General features: G+C 32.8%; 1 protein-coding gene across 2 annotated transcripts in view; it reads right to left on the bottom strand.

Moving 5' to 3' along the window:
• Positions 1–16,828, bottom strand: part of LOC127831820 (heat shock 70 kDa protein 12A-like) — a 26,992-nt gene extending 10,164 nt beyond the window's left edge. Inside the window, exons 1-3 of one of the 2 annotated variants that reach the window (XM_052356894.1) lie at positions 16,717–16,828; positions 6,240–6,383; positions 5,241–5,392 (exon numbers count right to left, since the gene is read on the bottom strand). In XM_052356894.1, the coding sequence (XP_052212854.1) occupies positions 5,241–5,392; positions 6,240–6,378 (291 nt within the window). In that variant the 5' untranslated portion in view covers positions 6,379–6,383; positions 16,717–16,828. The other variant, XM_052356893.1, reaches the window with a different exon arrangement.
• Between the last annotated feature and the right edge of the window lie 5,242 nt (positions 16,829–22,070).

Here is a 22,070-nt window from a genome sequence, read left to right as displayed (position 1 = left end):
GGTATGTAATGACATCTAATAGTTCTCTACTAAGTTTGTTCAAATTATGCCACTGGGGTCAAATTTGACCATGCCCCGGGGGTCACAAAAATGAACATATGCTTAAATAAGAACTATTTTGTGCAAACTTAAAAAATCTTCTTGTTCATAATTAAAGGGCCGAGGGCTACTAAATTTGGTATGTAGTGACATCTAATAGTCCTATACCAAATGTGTTCAAATTATTTCCCTGGGCTCAAATTTGACCCTGCCCCGGGGGTCACAAAACTGAACTTATGACGTTTACTAGGGGAGATTAATGTGGCCGTGTGGCTGTGACCAACAACAACAACAACATCTTGTAAACATGAGATAAAACCCAGTCATTTAGTGCCATTTTAGATCAGATGGTGACTGCTTACAAAGGAAATGAAGTAAGAACATGTGTTATGAATGTTTTTCTTATAAACTGAAAAAAGTCGAGTTTTATTAAAATATGTCGAAAGTGACCATATATCCGGATAAAAATATAACGGATGACATGTTAATTTCATGTCTTTTTTGTAGTGTTTAAACCAGTTTAATAATATCTTATTGATTTAAAAAAAACACAACTTCCATGAACATAATTATTTCAAGAAAAGTAAATATATGATACATGGTAAACTCAAACTTTGTATCCAAGAGGTGTTGGATTTAATTAAGTGCAATGTTCTTAACTATCGTATATGCTGCTTTTTAATTACTAATGATGCATTGTTCCATTTGTGAATCGTGACTCATGAATTGTGGATATGATTGTCAATTGCTCAACGATCCATATATATTTCTGACCATTTTATAATTTTCTTAATATAAGTTCTGAATTGATCTTAGAAGTCAAATGTATTACTTAATTTAATACATTTATATATATAAAGAAATAATCTTTAGATTATCATAATATTCTCAGGCCTGTTGGTCTTAGGGATGTGTGGATTGTTAATTATATTTTGAGATGATTGTTTACAAAGAAAGATGCTACTATTGTATTTGTTATAAATGTGTGAAAGGCTCTAAGAAGGAACCAGAGATTTTTAATCCTTTACCAAACACTAACAGGACTTTACGGATTTGTAGCTGACGACTTTATAAATAATTGTGATAAAAGGAGAAATTGCTCAAGATGAGCAATTTCTCCTTTTATCACAATTATTTCTACACTACCCGATAATTTCCTTCATATTCCATTACAATTTAATTGTCGTCTGCAACCTCTTTTAAATTGGGACAGTCCAAAATGTGTCGTTTGGTAAAGGGTTAAGGCATTTTGATTCATATGGGTCTTGTGAATCTGTTTCAAATCAAATGCGTAGATATGATCTTCAGCATCTAAAAATATGTGAAATAGAAAGAACGGCAATATCTTTTGAAGAGATAAATGTACCTACGTTATAAGCAAAGGACCTGTGCGACAATTCCCGGGCTTTTTAGTCTGTTTAGTTAACACCGTAGTAACGTTTTCCATATATAAAAATGCTCACCCTTCCAACTTTAAGCGCCCAATTGGACGAGGGATAGAAAGAGAAAGTCACATGATTGAGTACATTTCAACCCATGCGCATTGCACGCTTTTTCGCATAAAAAACAGTGGAGCGATACAGGGCCACCGTGGCCCTCTTGTTCTTTAGATGAACTAATCTCGATCGTTTTTAATTTGTAAGACTACTATGTAACACGATATGATGCTGCTTGTACATATAAACAGCTTTGGTCACGTAACTATGTCATTGTATATACTGTGCGTAGGCCTGGGCATTCAGTTTTAATGGATGTTTGTCAACGAAACTACCAAGATATTGACTCCATCGTATATATATTATACTATTCAAATATATTTAAAATCATATAGACAAGTACCAAACAACAAAAACCTTACTATCCTCAGTACATTCGTAGTGCAAGAACTAATATATCGTTCCATATCAGTTGGATATTTATATGTTTATTGATATAGCTCTATTGTGATGCTTTTCTTTAATCTAATCTGAAAAGTATAGACAATTATTTGCTAAAGACTAAGACCTTAAGATTAGAAGGCACATCACTAACGAGTTTACCATACATTATTTTTATTTGCTATATCTATAAAGCATGCCAAAAAAAAACCCCACAAAAACACGAATTTAATGTTTTTTTCAGAAGAAATATTGCATATGTCAAGCGTTTGTAAAGGTTTCTTCATTACCATACAGCTGACAAAGTCTGTTTTAATGTATTTTAAGGATGTTAGCTACTGGACCCATTTGTATAGGCGGCTGTACATCTGAACGGTGTATTTAGACTTTAATCCTGTATAAACGTCTGACATACATGTACATCAGTGTTAGATTTGTTATGTGTAATTATTAATAATAATAGTAAGAGTAATAACAACAAAAGACTTGAATTTTGACATTTCCTTAAAGAAACACTACTGTCGCTTAAATACTTATTATCCACTTCTGAATGGGAAGCAAATCGGATATCGACCTTACTGGTCATTACTGTAATAATGACAATGTTTGTACCTCCCGCGCGCGCTCAGAAATCGGAAAAACCCACAGCACGCGAGTTCCGCATTGAATATATTGTTATAATGAATACAGACTTTTATCAAAGAAAAATGTTAGCAATACTAAATGACGTTGATTATTATAAACAAATCCCTAATAATGGTAGTCAACACCAATAACACTTTAAAAAATAGGCAACTTACTAAAGGAAAATAGTAAACTAACTAAAGAGGAAAATGATTTCTTATTAAAATTTAAATGGACAACAAGTCTATTTAATGGTCTTCCAAAAATTCATAAAAGTAAAATCATTCAGGATGCAATTAAAAATATTAATTCAGAATATATCGAGTTAATGAATCCAGACGAGTTAAGCTTTCGCCCAATATACGCTTGAACTAACTGTGAAACAAGTCGTTTAAGTTCTTTATTGGATATCTTGTTAAAAACCGTTTGTAAAATATGTCAATAGCAATATAACAAATAATATAGATTTCCTTAAACATATACCTTCACAAGTTCCAGAGTCAAGTACATTAGTATCATTTGATGTAATTAATTTGTATTAAAATATATAGCATACTCTTGGTTTAGAAGCTATTGATTATTGGCTTCAAAAATATCCCGAATCGGTTAATGAAAGGTTTTCACAAAGGTTTATAAAAGAAAGCATAAAAATAGTACTTGAAAATAATTACTTCAATTTTGATGACAAGTACTACAACCAATGTAAAGGAACTGCAATGGGTACTAAATTCGCGCCAACATACGCTACATTGGTGATGGAATTTTTAGAACAAAACTATATATACACAAATTGGATCAATTTATAATGATAATTTTCTTTCTTTTATTAAAATATTTTGGAAAAGATTTCTAGACGATTGCTTTATTTTCTGGATAAAATTTCCCCATGAACTTCAAAGCTTTTATACTATTCTAAACAACTTACATTCGGATATCAAGTTTACAATGCGAACACGCACAGTTGAGTTACCATTTCTTGATATATTGATTATAAAAAAACAATACTGAAATTAATACTGATATATATTACATAGAAAATGATTCTAAACAATATCTTAATTTTACCTCGTGTCATAATAAACACACAAAGATAACTATTCCTTTCAGTTTAACGAAACGGATTTGTACCATAGTTTCGAATGATCAGAAGATAATAAAATGTAAGCAAAAACGTCTGTTAACGAAATCTTACTTTTCATCTCAAGAACCAAGAATATCCAAATTTAATGACCCTAGATGCGCCCTTCGTGGTTATATTATTGAAGGGAATTCTTTTGATTTTAATGGCAAAGTGTTCAAAATAAAAACTAATATGTCATGTGATATACAAAATGTGATTTATGTATTCGTATGCAATGGATGAATAAAATTTGTATATAGGCCAAACTTGCGATAAACTTAGAAATAGGCGATCTGTCCCTGAACAACAAATGCGAGACCCCTAAACAAGACAGATGCGTTTTAGTAAACATTTAGATGAATGTTCACATTATGAACCAAAATTTAAAGTATTTCCATTTTATAAGCTATTTTCGAATAATATTTCAGCTAGGTTAGCAAAAGAACAACATTTTATACATGTATTTAAACCCATTTAAATTAATTTAATATTTATTGACCTTATGACGTAAGCGAGCCTTTGGCGAGCTTACTAACGAATTTCCTGGACAAGTTGAATAAAATATGGTATGAAATGACAACGAGTGGCAGATCTTTTTATCACATGCTTTTGAATGAGCACATTAAATAAATATTTACGCAAACATAATGATATATCCCGAATGTTGTATACATTTCGTGACGTCATTTTACGTTGCAATGTCATTTCAGCAAAATAACAAAATGCGATTGGTCAATCGAACGAAAACAAGCCAATGAAAACGCTTACAAAGTATATTACACATGTGTAAGATATAGAGGATATTTGTTCATGTCAGTGTAAGATCGTTTGTTATTTCACGAATAATCATAGAAAATATATGTTCACGAGTGGCGCAGCCACGAGTGAAATTATTGTTTTTCTATGATCACTCGTGAAATAACAAACGATCTTACACTTACATGAACACATTTTCTGTTTCTGTTATGCCCCCTTTTCAAGAAAATAATTAATTATAATTTCCCTTTCGCTGAAAAGTGACCCTCTCTCCCGTGGCGTGCCTCAATACATTGAAATGACGTAATTTTGTTGACAAAATGACGTCATTATTACAGGGAAATTCTTCAGTTAAACTCTTTTTACAATGTAAATAAACGGTAAAAAAATCATAAAATTAAAAGAAAATGTGTTGGCTTCGGTGGATAATCAATTTTATTTCACTCGTGATCATAGAAAAAATATATACAAGGATATAAACAAGGGAAGTACATCTTGATAATTATGATAATCTGAAAATAGAAAAAGGAATTCCGAAAATGTGTTCTTTTCACCGGTGAAAATAACAATTTTGTTCTTTTCACTGCTGTTATTTCACTGCAGAAATGTCACATTTTAACATTAGGTATAAACGAAAAAAAATATATGTAATGGTTATATTACATGGGAAACAGGGTATGGCATGTGATAAATTGTATTATGCCATGATGAGCTGTGCGAAACGTGTTGGCTATATCAATATATTAATTAAAAATCCCAGACACGTATATGTATATATATATATATATATATGTATATATATATATATTTCTGTACAAGCATACCTCATTATCGAACAACTTCATCTTAAATGTCTGAAAGAAGTAAACATCAGTGTGATTTTCTTCTGCAGCGAGCTCTGCATATTTACTTTCTGCGTCGTAGCCGAAGGCTTCGAGTGTTGTTCCATCTGATTTAATCAGTACGCATGTTGGCGCTGTAAAATGTACAACATAAGTTGTCAAATAACGAAAACCACTTAAATTATTCAGACATAATTTATACGAAACATAGATCTTGTTTATTTCTGCTTACATACAATATCCTACTTGATTATAATTAATGTTTGTTGTTCGTTACTTATTATATTGCTATCAATGAGCTACTAGTAAGCGCTTTTATTCAAAATATCTCTTTAACTAAACAAAACAACAGTAAAAAGCGATACTTTATTCATCATATATACTTCTATATTAATTACGTTGATGCATCTTAAACGTAGCATTGATACAATTATTTACATGCAGTGTTTAATGGAAAATTTATATATTATTCTACCAAGACGCGAAACTTGTATGGACATTATGTTATGGAAGGATAATACGTCCGGAATAACCTACAACAAACCATAGGCGGAGTCTAATGATGTGAACGTAGTTGCACGTGCTTAAACGCGCGATCTATCAAACGTTTGAAAACTAATCTTTTCTGTATTATGCATCGCAGTTTAAACATATTACTTGTGCAGGTTTTAGATTTAGGTCAACATTTAATATGCACTTAATGGGTATAGCTTTACTGTTTTGAACAAAACCAATAGCGTCATTTTTATTAACTCGATGTTTATGAATATAATGAAGGCCACGTCATTTTGAATTGTTCAGATGGGATGACGTCACGGATAACAACAACCATGTAAGTTTTGGTAATTGGGCTAGCCACCGGTTTGTCGCTTCGATGTTTTTGCTTTCATGGTTAAACGCATCGTAACTCCAAACAGTTGATTATTACCGCAATAACCAACACTTACCCTTTCATCATTTCTTAATTAAAAATCCAAATACCTTTGCTTGTTATAAAAGTTCCTGAATTCCAGTTTCTGGACTTAACATCAGCAGGGTTATTGTCGTGATCATGCACGAAGGAATACGCCCATCCCGAAAAGGTGGTGCCGAAATCTATACTTGCCACAATCAGAGCCATTCTGTCTATTAAGAAACAAAACACAAGAGTTAAGTTGTAAAATTTCAGTGAAAACGTTGGTCGTATATACACTTCTAACGTAAACGAAATAAACCTTAGCCATGAAAAAGATAAGACACCACCAGCATCATTACTTTATTAAATAAATTGATCGTACATTTCGTAGTCTTACCTAATTTGTGACTTGTTAGGGATTAACACCACTTGATTCATTACTTCAATCAAAATGGTGGGTTTGTACTTCTGACGGGCAAATATTTCTCACAGAATTATGAGATGATGGTATTAAATTATTTTGGATGGTCAAGATTTTTTTGATTTTTTGATACTCGAATAATAGATGTTTATAGGAGGAGGCAAAGTAGGCAGTTATTTTAATTTTGGTTCCCTAAACTTTTAAAATCTTCATCAGTTTCAATCATAGCAGTAAGTCATCCTTATAAAAACAATTCTTAAATAGTATAGATATGGATGAAGTAAATCAAAATGCCAATGGACTATTTAAATAACGGAGCTTTAATAACATGTATACACGCGTTGAAAAAGTAACAATATACAGTTTTAAACGATTTAAACACAATAATTTAAATAAATGTATTGCATTAAACAAGTGAGATAATTGCTCATATTACGTTTGTATGAAAGTTGAGACCACCAAATATCATCGAAATATATCGTATTCCATTACATCTCTGAAATGGTTACTGTGAACTATCTAATCATCAAATGTAAAGTAACAAACATATATTTTAATCTTCGTAACAAATGTTTAATTAAATGTGAAAAACGGCTGGTTAAGAATTAAATGAATATTTATGTCATAACAACTGAACTCTTTCAGAACTATTTATTTTGGTGCTTAGTCAAATTTGCTTCATTTAATGATTTTTTTTCATCACTCGACAACAGACGTTTAAGGGCTAATACCATTTTGATAATTGCATGGTGTTCGCCAAAGATTTTTTTTAACAAATGATTTTTTTTACATTTTTTTTTAAACTTTTATCCAAAGAATGGCTTGACAAAAACTAAGTATTATAGAGCCGGAAATTTTAAGTCCAAACTAAAATATTTAACCGTCTGCCGTCATGTTTGAAAACAATAGACGCTTGAAATATGCGAAAAAAAGCGCTTGCATGATAAATATAATTGCATTGTCCACTTGAATAACGATGTCGTCCAATAAAATTAAGATTTGCGTCGCATTCGCCAAAGTTCTATCGTACTAATAAGTTCGCGATTTGTGTAAGTGTGTGCAAATATGGAATATTCGCATCAGCGGCTTCGAGTATCTAAACATAAAAGTAAACATCTTGCATTCGGTTATATTAATTTTTGTAAAAAATGCAGGTAATTCTACATTATAATTTCAGCGGTAAAGAATTATTGGTTTTTATCAGATTGTTTTCCCAATACAACGATTCTTTGGACGTGGAAATCCGGTATATTGTATCCTTTGCGCTGAAATACTGTCCTTTTATCTCCGATCGAATCTAAAAACTAAAGAAATCAGAATCTATGAAGTCTAGTAGGAACGGAGGCCCACGGTGCATGATTGGAACCTTTTTTTAAATATGCTGATAATGTTCTACATTGTCTTGGGTAAAAGAAAAGGGATGTTCCCAAGAAAAATTGTATGCCCACGGGGTCCATAATTGCCGCCAAGATGGCCGACCAAAAACCTAGAAAATACCGTTTTTTCACAAATGACTCAAACAACATATATTTTCCTTGATTATGGTGAGCTTTTTAATTTAAGCAATCAAGAACATATTATTGTTACTAAAAAAATAAGTATTTTGGTGAAATATTGTACATGTAATGAAACAAATAACTATATATGTGAAAAAAATGAAAAAAAAAAGTTTTTTTTCGATTATGACATGTTTCAATTTGTACCTGTAAAGCAGTTTAGATACAATAATCATCTTTACTTCATTTATACACACCTATGGGACTATCAAATACAATAATATAACATTTCATGTGAATATGATCAATAATTGTGACATATAATGCAAGGATAGTGGTGGGGTAAATTACAAATATGAACAAAATATGGCTGATTAACATGTTGATATATTCTGAGATATACTAGCTATTTTAACTAGATATTTATATCTATGATGATTGTTTTTGATACTTACAAGTGCATTCAAGATGTTTTAAAGATAAAAACATTTCACTTACTGATAATAGTATTTTTACTGTACAAAAATATCATTTATAATCAAACTGCATGACACTTTATCGCATTGAGTATATAACACAACTGATGCGAGATAACATTTAAATTGTCACAAAAAACGACCATTGTTTCACAACTTACAGCGATATGTTTTACACAATATTGCTATTTTTTTTTTTGTTTTTGTGATTTTTTTGGTGGGTGGTGAGTAGTAGAAGATGATATGATTAATATTTAAAAGATATATCTTTATCCAAGAAGATGTTGTTGAGTATTTTCAACTGGTGAATGAAATAAATACAGTGTGTTTGTTATGCTCCTCCATTAACTTTACAACCTATTTAGTTTAAGGTAGCGCACCCGTAATGGGCACCTATCCAAATATAATCTAATCTATTATTTTCTTAATCAGCATCATTTCACTGAACTACATGCACATTTTTATGAAGTCTTTCCATGCCTTAAAAAAAAAATATACAGATTTTTTCAAAATCACCCCCACACTCGGCTTTTGTCCAGTTTATGTGCACCCCTGGGGTATATGAAAGTTCCATAATTCATCCAGATTTCCAAATATAGGCATGCAGTTGGTGTGTACAGATGCAGTAAAGGTGTTTAAAGTTTAAACAAGATGAGAAAAGTTTTATTTTACAGACATTTATTTTTTATAACTTGTTATCTATGGAAGAGCGCCATGAAATGTAAGTGGTTTCAGGCAAGTAGAAATTGGGTTGGTTAAAAACAAAGTGTCATAAAATTTAAAATAGCATCATTTAAGTAATATTTTGAACTTAGTTTTTATAGATACACTATATACAGCAAAAATACCAAGAAATAGACAGATTTACCGTTTACTTTTTGAAATAAAACTAACAAGACTATTGCCAAGCAATATAGTCCACTACCGGCTCCACCATTGTCAGAAATTCCACCATTGTCAGAATTTTTTTTTAAATTTGTTTCCATAGCAACCAGATTTTTTACGTAGGAACAAAATGAAATGACGTGCATAATGTCCACATTGCCATCAATCCATGTTTCAAGTTTCATGAAAAAATAATAAGAACTTTTTAAGTTATCGCAGGATCCAGAAAACCACCATTTTCAGCAGTATTTCTAGTCTATTTGTTGCCATAGCAACCATAATTTTTGACGTAGGAACAAAATGAAATGACGTGCATAATGTCCATATTGCCATCTATCCATGTTTCAAGTTTCATGAAAAAATAATAAGAACTTTTAAAGTTATCGCAGGATCCAGAAAAGTGTGACTGACTGACAGACAGACAGACAGACAGACAGACAGAGCGCAAACCATAAGTCACCTCCGGTGAAACCGGTAGGGGACAAAAATGCAACATGCAACATGCATGGTTCGTATTTTCAGCAGTAAATCACCCAATTTAGCCATAACGTTGTTTTAATTTTAAAAATTGAAGAATGTACATAAAAATTGCAACATATTTAACAATAAACATAGCTTATATACCATATTAAATCAAATTACGTTAGAAAAGAAATAAAACGCGTCGCAAAAAAGTATACGTCGTCGGCAGGATTCGAGCCTGCGAGGGAATATCCCAAAAGATTTCTTGTCTATCGCCTTAACCACTAGGCTACGGCACCTAATATTAGGCTCTTCAACCTTCGAAGAAATCGCGGGAAATCATTAGGGGTGCGCTACCTTAAAGCCATAATTATTAAACTATCAAAAAGGGATGTAATTGGGAACATATATTAAATCTGTATATATTTAGCTTCGTACAAGGGAGATAATATTTTATATATTAACTTATTTCCAAATTACATTTATTTTATAGTTGCTTCCCTTGTTCATAATTAAGCCATTTAAAATGTTCGTCCAGCAAATGATTCATTTTAATATATGAAGAAAAGCTAAGCACGGTAAAATTATTTACACCATGTGTATTCCATGCTCAATATGTCATGTAATCTCTATAGAATTTGATGTTTTCTGTTCAACAAAATGCATTGATTTTTATGTCAATATAAACAAATTGTGTTAGCTTTGTTTACAATATAAAGAAGTGAAACTCCAGCTGCTGGAGCAGTATTGAATTTTCATTAAAAACAATTAGTTGGTCCTTTATTTAAGGCAAGTGACCGATTGCCCAAACAGTACAAAACAGCACAATACAGCACAATACAAACCAACATAAACACAAAATATGAATAAAGCTGGGGTCACCGCCTTGGAACGGTCAATGCAAAGCATTGGGGGTTTAAACCTGGTTATAGAGCGCTCAACCTCACACTTGGCCCAGCAATATTCATAATACATTTAAGTGTAAATAAAATTTAACGTCATAGCATTGTAACTCAAATTAAACAAAAATAAAAGGGAATTAAAACGCATTCAATTTAATTACTATTTAATTACTCAATTGCATTGAAGATACAAGAGTAACAGAATTACAACTTTTTGACGAACGATCAAATAAAACTATTAACAATTGTCAACTACATTCCTTCTTTATAGAAAAGATTTGAGAATATAGAATCATATAGTTAATATCTCAGATAATCATCGCGCAAATACAGGAAGAAGCAGCAATAATGGGTGTAAAAATTCCATATTACATAGCTTGGTTGTTTATGTGACTGCTAAACAAATTAAAAATAATTAAATCAAACAAGAAACGCCTATCAGAGAGAAAATATAAATAAAATGGAACGTTATAAACCCAATGACCTATGCATGTAGATTACAACTGGGAAAGTCGGTCGTATGACGTCACAAAAATCCATAATGACATAATGACGTGAACAAATTCCAAGGGCAGTACTAAATAAAAATATTAATGGGGCTGTGCTACTAATAAAACAAGTTTAGGTGATATAATATTAAGAAGCAAATGAATAAAAATGGTAATTCCATTAAGACTTGAAACATGAAATATATTATATGAAATAGTCAATGGAGTATCCAGGTTTGTATTTAAAAAAAAATCTTAGAATAATATATCAAATTATTGTTTGAGGTTAAATTTTATTTACACGTACATGTATTATGAATATTGCTGGGCCAAGTGTGAGGTTGAGCGCTCCAAAACCGGTTTTAACCCCCAATGCTTTGCATTGACCGTTCCAAGGCGGTGACCCCAGCTTTATTCTTATTTGTATTTATGTTGTTTTGTATTGTGCTGTATTGTCCTGTTTTGTACTGATTTGGCAATCGGTCACTTGCCTTAAATGAAGGACCTACTAATTGTTTATAATAATAATTCAATACTACTCCAGCAGCTGGAGTTTCACTTCTTTATATTGTATTGTCTTGACATGGTTGAAATTCTTCTGAATACTGAACAAAAACGTGCATTGCCGATTAAGTTTGAAATTGAGTATTTCATATGAGAACATTAATTTTAAATACACATATATTTATATTCAAATTTTATTTTAGAAATCTTAATAAAAATACTAGTATTTACTTAAATTATTTTCATAATTAAATTAAATTCAATGTTCATTTTATATGGAAGATTGAACACCAGTTACGCAGCAATATTATCTTCATCGCAAATAAACAACACAAATGATTTAGAAGCATGTCGAATTAAAAAAAAAACGGAAATTTCAAGAATCCAATGCAATAAGTTCCAATTTTAAATGCATTTTGCATTCAAATGGGCTAAACAATTATGGCGACATGGCGACTTTATATCCTTGAATTCAATAAAACAAACAGCTGAACAAAAACTAGCACAACTGCACTCAATTCGCAACAAGCGATTAGAGGAATCATGCGAGTCACCATATCGCATGTACGATGTTTGTGTGAATATCCCCGAAACACTAAGTGACATCGACTTGGGTAAAACTGGTTATCACTGTGGTTGCTTTCAAGCTTTTACCAAAAATCAGGACCGCTTAGGTAAATGCAAAAAGCAGTGAAACCAGTTATTAAAAACATCATTCCCCAAGGATTGCTGCCAGTGCTCAAAATACTTTTCCGCCAGAATGCATTTATTGTAACGAATTAGACGTAGATCCTCTTCTGGCAATACTGAGAGGAGTGCCCCATTTTTATCGAAAGCATCCCACTGGAAGAACATAGAACCACAAGCATTACACGTGGAACATTTTTCATTATATCGCAAGGTGCAAGGGGAAGATCTGGTTGCAAAATCAGCCATGTAGCATGATACATGCCAGCAAGAGTTTAAGTTAAAGTACTTTAACTTTTTGAAACGCAAACAACCAGAGTCTGCCTCAGGTGACAGCCTCTAGAATTCCCGAATTTCAGCAGAAGCTCAAGCATATTCATGTTTTACGTGAGATTATTTCAGAAAGAGTATTATCAGAAAAAGAGCTTGTTCCCTTGAAATCAATGAAAAATATTTACAAAACTGAAATGAACAAACATGGTTTTCCCATTTTGAAATATAATACCAGAAATCTAAAGGTTTGGTTGGAATCGGAAGATATTGGTCAAAATATAAAATTCACAAACGTAAAGGGCGTGGGTTTCGTAATGAACAGCGTTATGTTTAACGCAAGCATTTCAGTGGCGGAAGCAATAGGTAGTGGTTTAAATTTTGGATTGACTTCAAAACAAGGAGAAGTGGCAATTGATATGCACAAAAGTCTGAAACAGGCCTTTGTTGATGCTAAACCACTACCATGGCCACCAACAGCAGACGATTTTGAAGGGTATTCACCTGAAGACATCATTCCTAAGGAATTGTTGTCGTTCCTCACAAAGCTTATATGTGGGGAATCTGAAGTTGCAAGCAGTGAAAAGTATTGCATCATACTTTCAATTGCCCAGGTGAGTGTCTTCGACGCCTGGGCCACTGTGAGTCTTATGATTTCAGTTTGGAACTAGAAACGTCATTAGCCAGAGCACTTAATGACTCGACGACGACTCTTACTCCACTCATTGTAACTGGTGAAGGCAATCAGGTTTTTCATGTTGAGTGGGATAACCTTAACAAAATAACCACTTATGTGCGAGGCCCAAATGGAGTTAATCGAACTGCAGGTATAATGATTCAATGAAGTAAATCCTGGCTTTGTTGCAAAACATTCTGATCGCACATATAATGTATACGAGCGATCAAAGGCTCGTTCCCTGAAGGCTGATGGAAACCAAAGCTTGCCACCATTAGCCATTACAAAACGCTGCGGTCCACGATTTCCTCCCGGAGCGCTGTTCACCGCACGTTCTGAAAATTATGAGTCGTATTTAAGGGCCTTGCTGGTGTATCGTCTCTGATCGTTAGCTCGGAGAGGAACAGATCTATCCAGGATTTGGGGGATTCATTTCGATGGCAGGTAACTGTCCTGAACGTAAATCAACAATCGACTACTTAACACCGATTGACCAGCCTTTTACGGACTATACCACTGTTGCAGAGCTTCTTGATCAGTCTGAACTGGCTACTTAGGAGGTTTGAAAGAAGTACGTTCTCTCTACATTCGATTTGGGCGGATGTATGAAGGCACTCCCATTGATTTGGAAGTTTCCTGAGAGATACAAGAATCACGTGGTCACGCCGTGTGCATTCCATACGGCTATGAATTATATTGGAATGCTAACAAAAAACAAATGTTCAGGGTCAGGATATGCAGAGATCCTCATAGAAGCCGGGTTGGTAACGACCGGATGCCTACAAAGTGTACTAAGCGGTAAGGCTTATCAAGGTGCATGTACCACGTGACTTTTTCGGCTATGTGTGGGACAATCGGATGTCAACAAACCATCGCTTCAGGTACGTTTCTGATAATTTCTTCATTCATTCAAAATCAAGATCGTTTCTTACCTTTGAATTGAAATATTACAACAGTGTATGTGTTTTGCTCTGTGCGAGATATTATAGTGAATTTACCTATGTTAATATTTGATTTTGTTTTTATAATTTACGATAAAAATACTATTAACAGTAATGAAATGTATTTTATTTGATAAAACATTGTTAATGCACTTGTAAGTATCAAAAACAATCATCATATATGTAAATATCTAGTTATTATATATATATATAGCTAGTATATCTAAAAATATATCAACATGGTTATCAGCCATTTTTTGTTCATATTTGTAATTTACCCCACCACTATTCTTGCATTGTATATCACAATAATTGATCATATTCACATGAAATGTTATATTTATTATATTTGTTAGTCCCATAGGTGTGTATAAATGTGGTTAAGATGATCATTGTATCTAAACTGCTTTTCAGGTACAAACTGAAACACGTCATAATTGAAAAAAACACATGTTTTTTGTAACCTTTTTTTCACATATATAGTCATTTGTTTTATTACATGTACAATATTTCACCAAAAAAACTTATTTTTTTAATAACAATAATATGTTCTTGATTGCTTAAATTAAAAAGCTCACCAAAATCATGGAAAATATATGTTGTTTGTGTCATTTGCTAAAAAAACGGTATTTTCTAGGTTTTTGGTCGGCCATCTTGGATTTAGACCTCGTGGGCATAAGATTTTTCTTGGGAACTAACTTTTTCTTTTGCGCAAGACAATGTAGAACATCATCAGCATATTTAAAAGAAAGGTTCCAAACATGCACCGTGGGCCTCCGTTCCTACTAGACTAATATGTCACAATCCGCAGACGACGTATCTCTTTTACTGGATGGCTCGTCAGATTTTTTTTTTATTGAAACATGATATGTTTTGACTTAATTCACGTGTTCTCTGGTAATAAAGGTTGATTGCAATACAAAAGGTTTGGATAGGAATCAATATAGGTCACAAGCATAAAAACTACGATGTAAACAGAACAAACACACGTTGGACACATTAGATTTAACCTTCCTAATTCACCTTGACAAAATGATTATAAAAACTCTCTAAAATAAAAGTATTACTTAAGAATTAGTCACGAAGGCTACTAACGCCTATTCGACGAAAACGAGTTTTAAAAACGATTGCTTTACCAACGCTTAATAATCTTTTCGTGGTACTATTTAAATTAAACATTTGTAGAACTTTTCTTTTTAATTATGTATGGAACGGGAGGTCAAAAATTAGCAAATATTTTTTTATGAAAGGAAATACTAAACGTGGATTACATATGGTAGACGTTCCTTCATTCATAAGTTTTAAGTTTTCCTGGATCCGTAAAATTGGCTCCGTAAATGGCAATACAAAATCGACCTCGGCAAATTATATAACTGTGGTAAACACTATCTCAAAAATATAGACAATATAATTGACAATTCTTTAAGGAATCACGTCTTACATTTTTTTTTGATTTGTGCATTACGGATGTAATAAATAAAATGTCCATATTACACAGTTCCATTTTTATATTTCTTATATAACAATTGGTAGCAAAAAGTTGTCTTTAAATCATGTTTTGAACATGGCGTTCATTTAATTGCAGATTTAATTAATATTATACTTTTGCGAACCTTGAGCTACGAAGAATTTTGTAAAGTATATAATTTGTATCCAAAGGACTTGCTTTTCTTAGGTCTTATTAATTCAGTTACACACTATGTAAAGAGGTGCACCTTGTTCGTTTGATAAACCTTTTGGCATAATTCACATTAGATCCATATTAAAATGGAACTAAACAGATGTATAAACTTCCATACAAAGTACATGTACCTGCGTGAATTTCAAAATGGGCTAGTACTAAAATAAATAAATAAATTAATTAAATAATTTCTTGTCAAAACAATAATTTTTTACGTTTTTTAATTAAACGAAGTTTCGACCCAAAGTGTAAATATCACTTTCACTTTCGATTACCGCTAGGCTATAGATACAGAACTGAAATTTAAGTTTTAACCTTCATTACAGAGCGTTAGATATACTCTAATATAAGTTAAGTATTATTTTCAAAATAATGTTTATCTTTTGATTACAATACAAACCAGAAAACACTAGTCGAAATATGAAAATCAGCTAGTACCATATGATACTATTCATACTAATTAGTGTGTATATGTTGCCATGACCTACCGTTTCTCTGTAATACTTCCGCCCACAGAGATTTGTAAGTAAAATAATGTGTGTTGGAACAAACCCCATATTTTATCTCTTAATTATAATGATAACGTCATAAGTAGTGTTTTCCTTCCATGTGTTATTTTGATTTGAATATATCGTCGTTCTTTTAAATTAAATTTAAAACACTACGTTTGATACCTTTACCTCTGCTCGTTCCTTATTTGCAATAAACTTCCTCTTTCGATTTCGCGCTCCAAATTTTACAGTTACGCCCCTTAGTAAGTATTTGTCGACTACACTTGAATTACAATATTTTGAGGGTCTATAAACACTTGTTGACAATATGTTTGTACCTTTCATATCAGTAATAGTAAATGGTCCAAAATACGCCGGTTTCCGCTGTCGATTAATGATGGTTTAGCTAAAAAACAAAACTATATTATCAATTAATCAAAATAATCTCCACTCCTCCCATTAGGCTGTTGTAGATCTACCCGTAATTGTTGAATTCTTGAAAAATATATTAAAACAGTAACAAGAGAGGTCTTTTTAATTATATTTCAGTATATATAACGTTCTTAAAAGTGATAGATTGGACACGATCGACTGTAGAAGTGGAAAAAGGCATAGTTATACATAATTTACTTGAAACACAATCACAATTCAAATATAAATTAACCTGTACAGTTAGTTTATGAATACAATAGTGCCCTTTATTGAATACTATCAGTCGGAAAGGAACGAATCTGTAAGTTTTTGACCGACAAGCGGCCAGTTAATTGAAGCTTAGAAATTTCAATTTATAAACCGCTTATTTAGGTAAAAAAAATAGTACCGGTAAGTCGATTTTGAGTGCGTAAAACATTCGATCATGGCAAGCAGACGGTAATAGCTTTCATAAATAACATAACACAACATAACATATCTTATTCTGGCATAAAATAGCACAATGCAATCTTATAGCCAACAATATAATTATAGCGTGAAAAGTGATCGCAACATGAAATTATAAACATTACCGGGTAATCTGAGAAGGATAAACAGAGATGTAAGTTCCGTGCAAACAGAATTTGCATAGGACATATTATATTTATTTACAACAACATTTATTTGCATGTAGGTGACTTCAAACATTTTAACGTTATGAATAAATATCTTTAGCGCTAGTGTTCTTGTATAAAATTTATGTTCGACTTTTACTGATGTAAATTATGCTGTAAATGTTAATACCCATCAGTATGCAACACTTATTGGTATACGTTAAACTATTGTTGTAAGTTGGCATTCCCTATCACATGAAAGTTAGCACAATTTCATTGCAGTCCATGTTTCCGCTGCATATAGTAATCGCAAGAAATCTTGCTCAAAGCCAGCCTTAGCTAGATTCGCCGAAAATTTGATTTTTGTGTTACTATTTACTTAACATATTCTTGATCAATTTCAGTAGAACAACAAGCCGACATATTAGCCATACAATACTGGTCAATATTTAAACATATAAAGATGTTTATGATTTCGATTTATATATTCGGAGGTAAAATTATTACAAATGATTGAATAGCATATTAGAAAAACGTGCGTTTTCTTCAATATGTTTGTCAGATTGTCGACTTTATATTAATCAGCCTGTACATGTGATCAATACATGAAAGATTTTTTCTCTCATTATCGTCTAACACGAAGTAAACATTTAACAACATGTGCATAGGTTTCAAAACCCAATTATTTAATAAAAGAATCTGTGGCAACGCAATTCGCCTCCATACGATCAGTCCTTAAGATTGTGTTACTGATAAAAAGGTAACCTGTATTCAAATGCGCTACACGTGCATATAGATAATTTGAAGCGATATTTTCAAATGACATTTAAATCGTTCATGCTTTAATTGTTACATAAACATGATTTACGTCTTCATTCACAATGCATACTTTTAAATAAAGCATTAACTATGAGCATGAATGGATTCAATTTTGAATCACCTTGAAAAATTTAACGCGAGTAGTGCATCGTGTTATTTCTTAAAATTTGACCAGCATTTGTAAAAATATTGCATAAGTATACTCGTCCGCGCCGCGAATTTTTTCTCCACGAGACCAGCATAATGCACTACTTTTAATTACGTAAAGTATACCTCCGCGAACTATTTCTCTGTGCGGATTGCCTTCATTCACGATTTGTAAATGATTTGGTGAACGGTAGTGATCTGCATACCGATTTTCAAAACACCACTATTAACCTAAATTGTTCTTGCGAACAACTTAAAAGCTTTGCTTCATGATACAAACTATCGAGACATTAAAAAACAAAAAAGCGTAGAGCGTTAATCTTTGTTAATGTAAAACTTATGAAACAGGCATAATTATGTTCTGATGCAATGTCTACCAGTTCACTTGTTGTAAAACTTATGAAACAGACATGTGTTCTAATTTAAGGCCTATCAGTTCACTTGTAAAACTTATCAAACAGGCATATGTTCTAATGCAATGTCTACCAGTTCAATTGGAAAATTTATGAAACAGGCATATGCTCTAATGCGAGGTCTACAAGCTCACTTTTTGTAAAAGTTATGAAACAGGCATATTTTAATGAAAGGTCTACATGTACACTTGTAAATCTTTTGAAACAGCATTATGTTATAATGCAAGGTCTCCTAGTTAACTTGTTGTAAAAACTGATGACACAGGCCTATGTTATAATGCAAGTTCTACCAATTCACTTATTCTAAAAGTTATGAAACAGGCATGTGTTCTAATGCAAGGTTTACCAGTTCACTTGTTGTCAAACTTATCAACGGCATATGTTATAATGCAAGATCTACCAGTTTTCTTGTTGTAAAACTTATACAACAGGCATATATTCTAATGTAAGGTCTACCAGTTCACTTGTTGTAAAACCTTTGAACCAGGCATATGTTCTAATGCAAGGTCTACAAGTTGACTTGTAAAACTTATGAAACAGGCATATATTCTAATGCAAGGTCTACAAGTTCACTTGTAAAACTTATGCAACAGGCATATGTTCTAATGCAAGGTCTACAAGAGTACTTGTGAAACTTATGAACTAGCCATATGTTCTAATGCAAGTTCTACAAGTTCACTTGTAAAACTTATGAAACAGGCATATATTCTAATGCAAGGTCTACAAGTTCACTTGTATAACTTATGACAAAGGTCTATGTTCTAATGCAAGGTCTACCAGTTCACTTGTAAGACTTATGAGGCAGGCATATGTTCTAATGCAAGGTCTACCAGTTCACAGCTTACAGAGAGACGCAGTCTATGGATATATCCACATGTGTGAAAATGGTCATGATATTCAAGCACTAGTGCCAGTAGATGTGGAAATAAATGGATTGTAATTATCAGCTTCTAGCGTTTACATTGACTCTATTTATAGTCATCTACAAATAGAGATAATAGCTACAATTTCAGGAAGTGATATTACGCAAGGAAAGCACAATAACATTTTGAGAATTGAATCGTAGCCTGCAGAGTAAAAACATAGTTATCACAAGAACGGATGCTGAATATGACAACTACTAAATAAGGCTATAAAGTTATGTCATGTAAAGCGTGCTTTTGACAATCGCGAACGGCGCTTCAACTAATACATGTAGCAAAAATGTTGAAAGTAGTTGCAAACGTAAATCAAAGTCCAAACAATAAGGTGTAATCTACCTATGTATATCGACCTCATATTTATAGGAATAACGTTCATCAACAATGAGGCAAACTACACGTTTTTCATCAACTGTGTAGCAAAACAAAAAAATACCATATGTCTCATTCCTGTTTTTTATCAGAACATATTGTGGTCACTGATATAGAATGTCCAGCACGGACACTATCCGTATTCCAGAAAATAACTTATGAAGGTAGTGAAAGCATTCCATAAAGGGCATAACTTAAATGCCAATCACATATGCAAACATATCAACAGACGCTCTCATATACGTGTTCTTTACAACTTCATAAAACAAAGCTAGTGCGTTGATAGAACATATCTTCCGGGATGTGTCAGACAAGTGGTCAGGTCGCCGTGGTGTAATGGATATGGTGTCCGCCTAGCGACCGGGAGGTCATGGATTCGATCCCCACAGTGGGAGCGTTCTTTAGATCTCCCCCAAAGACACCAAGTACTGGTTCTAGGCCTAGGAAACAGACTCGATAGCGTTAATATAAGCCTTAGGCTTTCGAGGCAATCAAGCTAAAATAAATAGGTTTAAACTAAGTGGTCGGGTGTGTACTCATCTTGGAGCAATTTGTTTACATGTAATGTGACAACCTCCGTGCAGAGATTCGACTGGGACCAGCTTAGTTGGATCAAATCCATGCCTTCATACCCAACCACGTGATGATACCCTAGCCACGTGGTACAATAATTTTTATTTTTACTTTTTTAAATTTAGGTAATTAATTATTTGATAATGAACCTAAACTTAAACACTATTTTCAAAATATATAAGACAAGAACACTGCATAGTGGGTGCCAACGCTCGACTGCGGGTGCAACTTTTGAATAAATGAAAGTTTGTCAGAAGAAAATTAGAGGTCACAGTGACCTTGACCTTTGACCTAGTGACCCAAAAATGGGTGTGGCGTGTTGAACTCGTCAAGATGTAGCTACATATGAAGTTTCAATGTTGTAGGTGGAAGCACTTTGATTTTAGAACCAATGTTATTATTAAGGTTTTAGCACGGCAGACGGCGGACGACGAGCTGGCTATGACAATACCTTAGGTTTTCTCCGAAAACAGCCGAGCTAAAAATGATACTTCTTTTCATAATATAATACTTGAACAAAAAATAAAATAAAATCCTACTAAATCTGGTAGGATTTTCTTGTGATGGCAGAGATTGTATGTGAGAGCAAGAAACGACAACTCTCCTTGGAGATTGGTAATGTGACGGTATTTTAGTCATGAAATGCACACGGGGACCCTGCTTGTTCCGGTACATGTATTGGTTCAATAACACACAATAGTATAGTATTGTGTGTGTTCGCCTGTATTCAGTTTAATGTTTTATTTCAATAAATGAATAAATAGAAACATCACTTTTGTCTTTATTATATAATATCAAGCAAGGAGCGCCCGAACCACCATGTTGCTCATTTGGGTTCAATATATCAGATATGTCAAGTCGAATATGGGCTAAATAAGATTAATTTTAGATATGTGACACAGTCAAAGTTTTAAGTATGAATCAGCTGTAGTAACATGTGAGTAGGTACTAATGAACAATATCAATGAAAAGCAGCCAATTGTATAAGTACCTATTACCCTTATACAGCAGATAACTTTTGGTTATCTTCATTTTTTAGGATATCTTTTTTGTTAGGCATTGTTTAAAGAAATAGATACCCTGACAGGTGCACGTTTTGGTTAAGTTTTGGATAAGATTTACGGGTAGCCAAAGTATTTGACTTAAGTTATCTTGATCCAAATAAATTTAACCAAAGGTTGTAGTTTGGATTGGCTTGAGTGATTCTTACTGGTGACTGCACAGTAGTAATAAGTAACAAAACTAACAACACTAAAGACACAACACAA

Source organism: Dreissena polymorpha, chromosome 5 (assembly GCF_020536995.1).
Source record: "Dreissena polymorpha isolate Duluth1 chromosome 5, UMN_Dpol_1.0, whole genome shotgun sequence".
Classification (NCBI taxonomy): Eukaryota; Metazoa; Mollusca; class Bivalvia; order Myida; family Dreissenidae; genus Dreissena; species Dreissena polymorpha.
The sequence above is the reverse complement of the archived record's forward strand: the minus strand, read 5'-3'. Positions and strand labels throughout refer to the sequence as shown.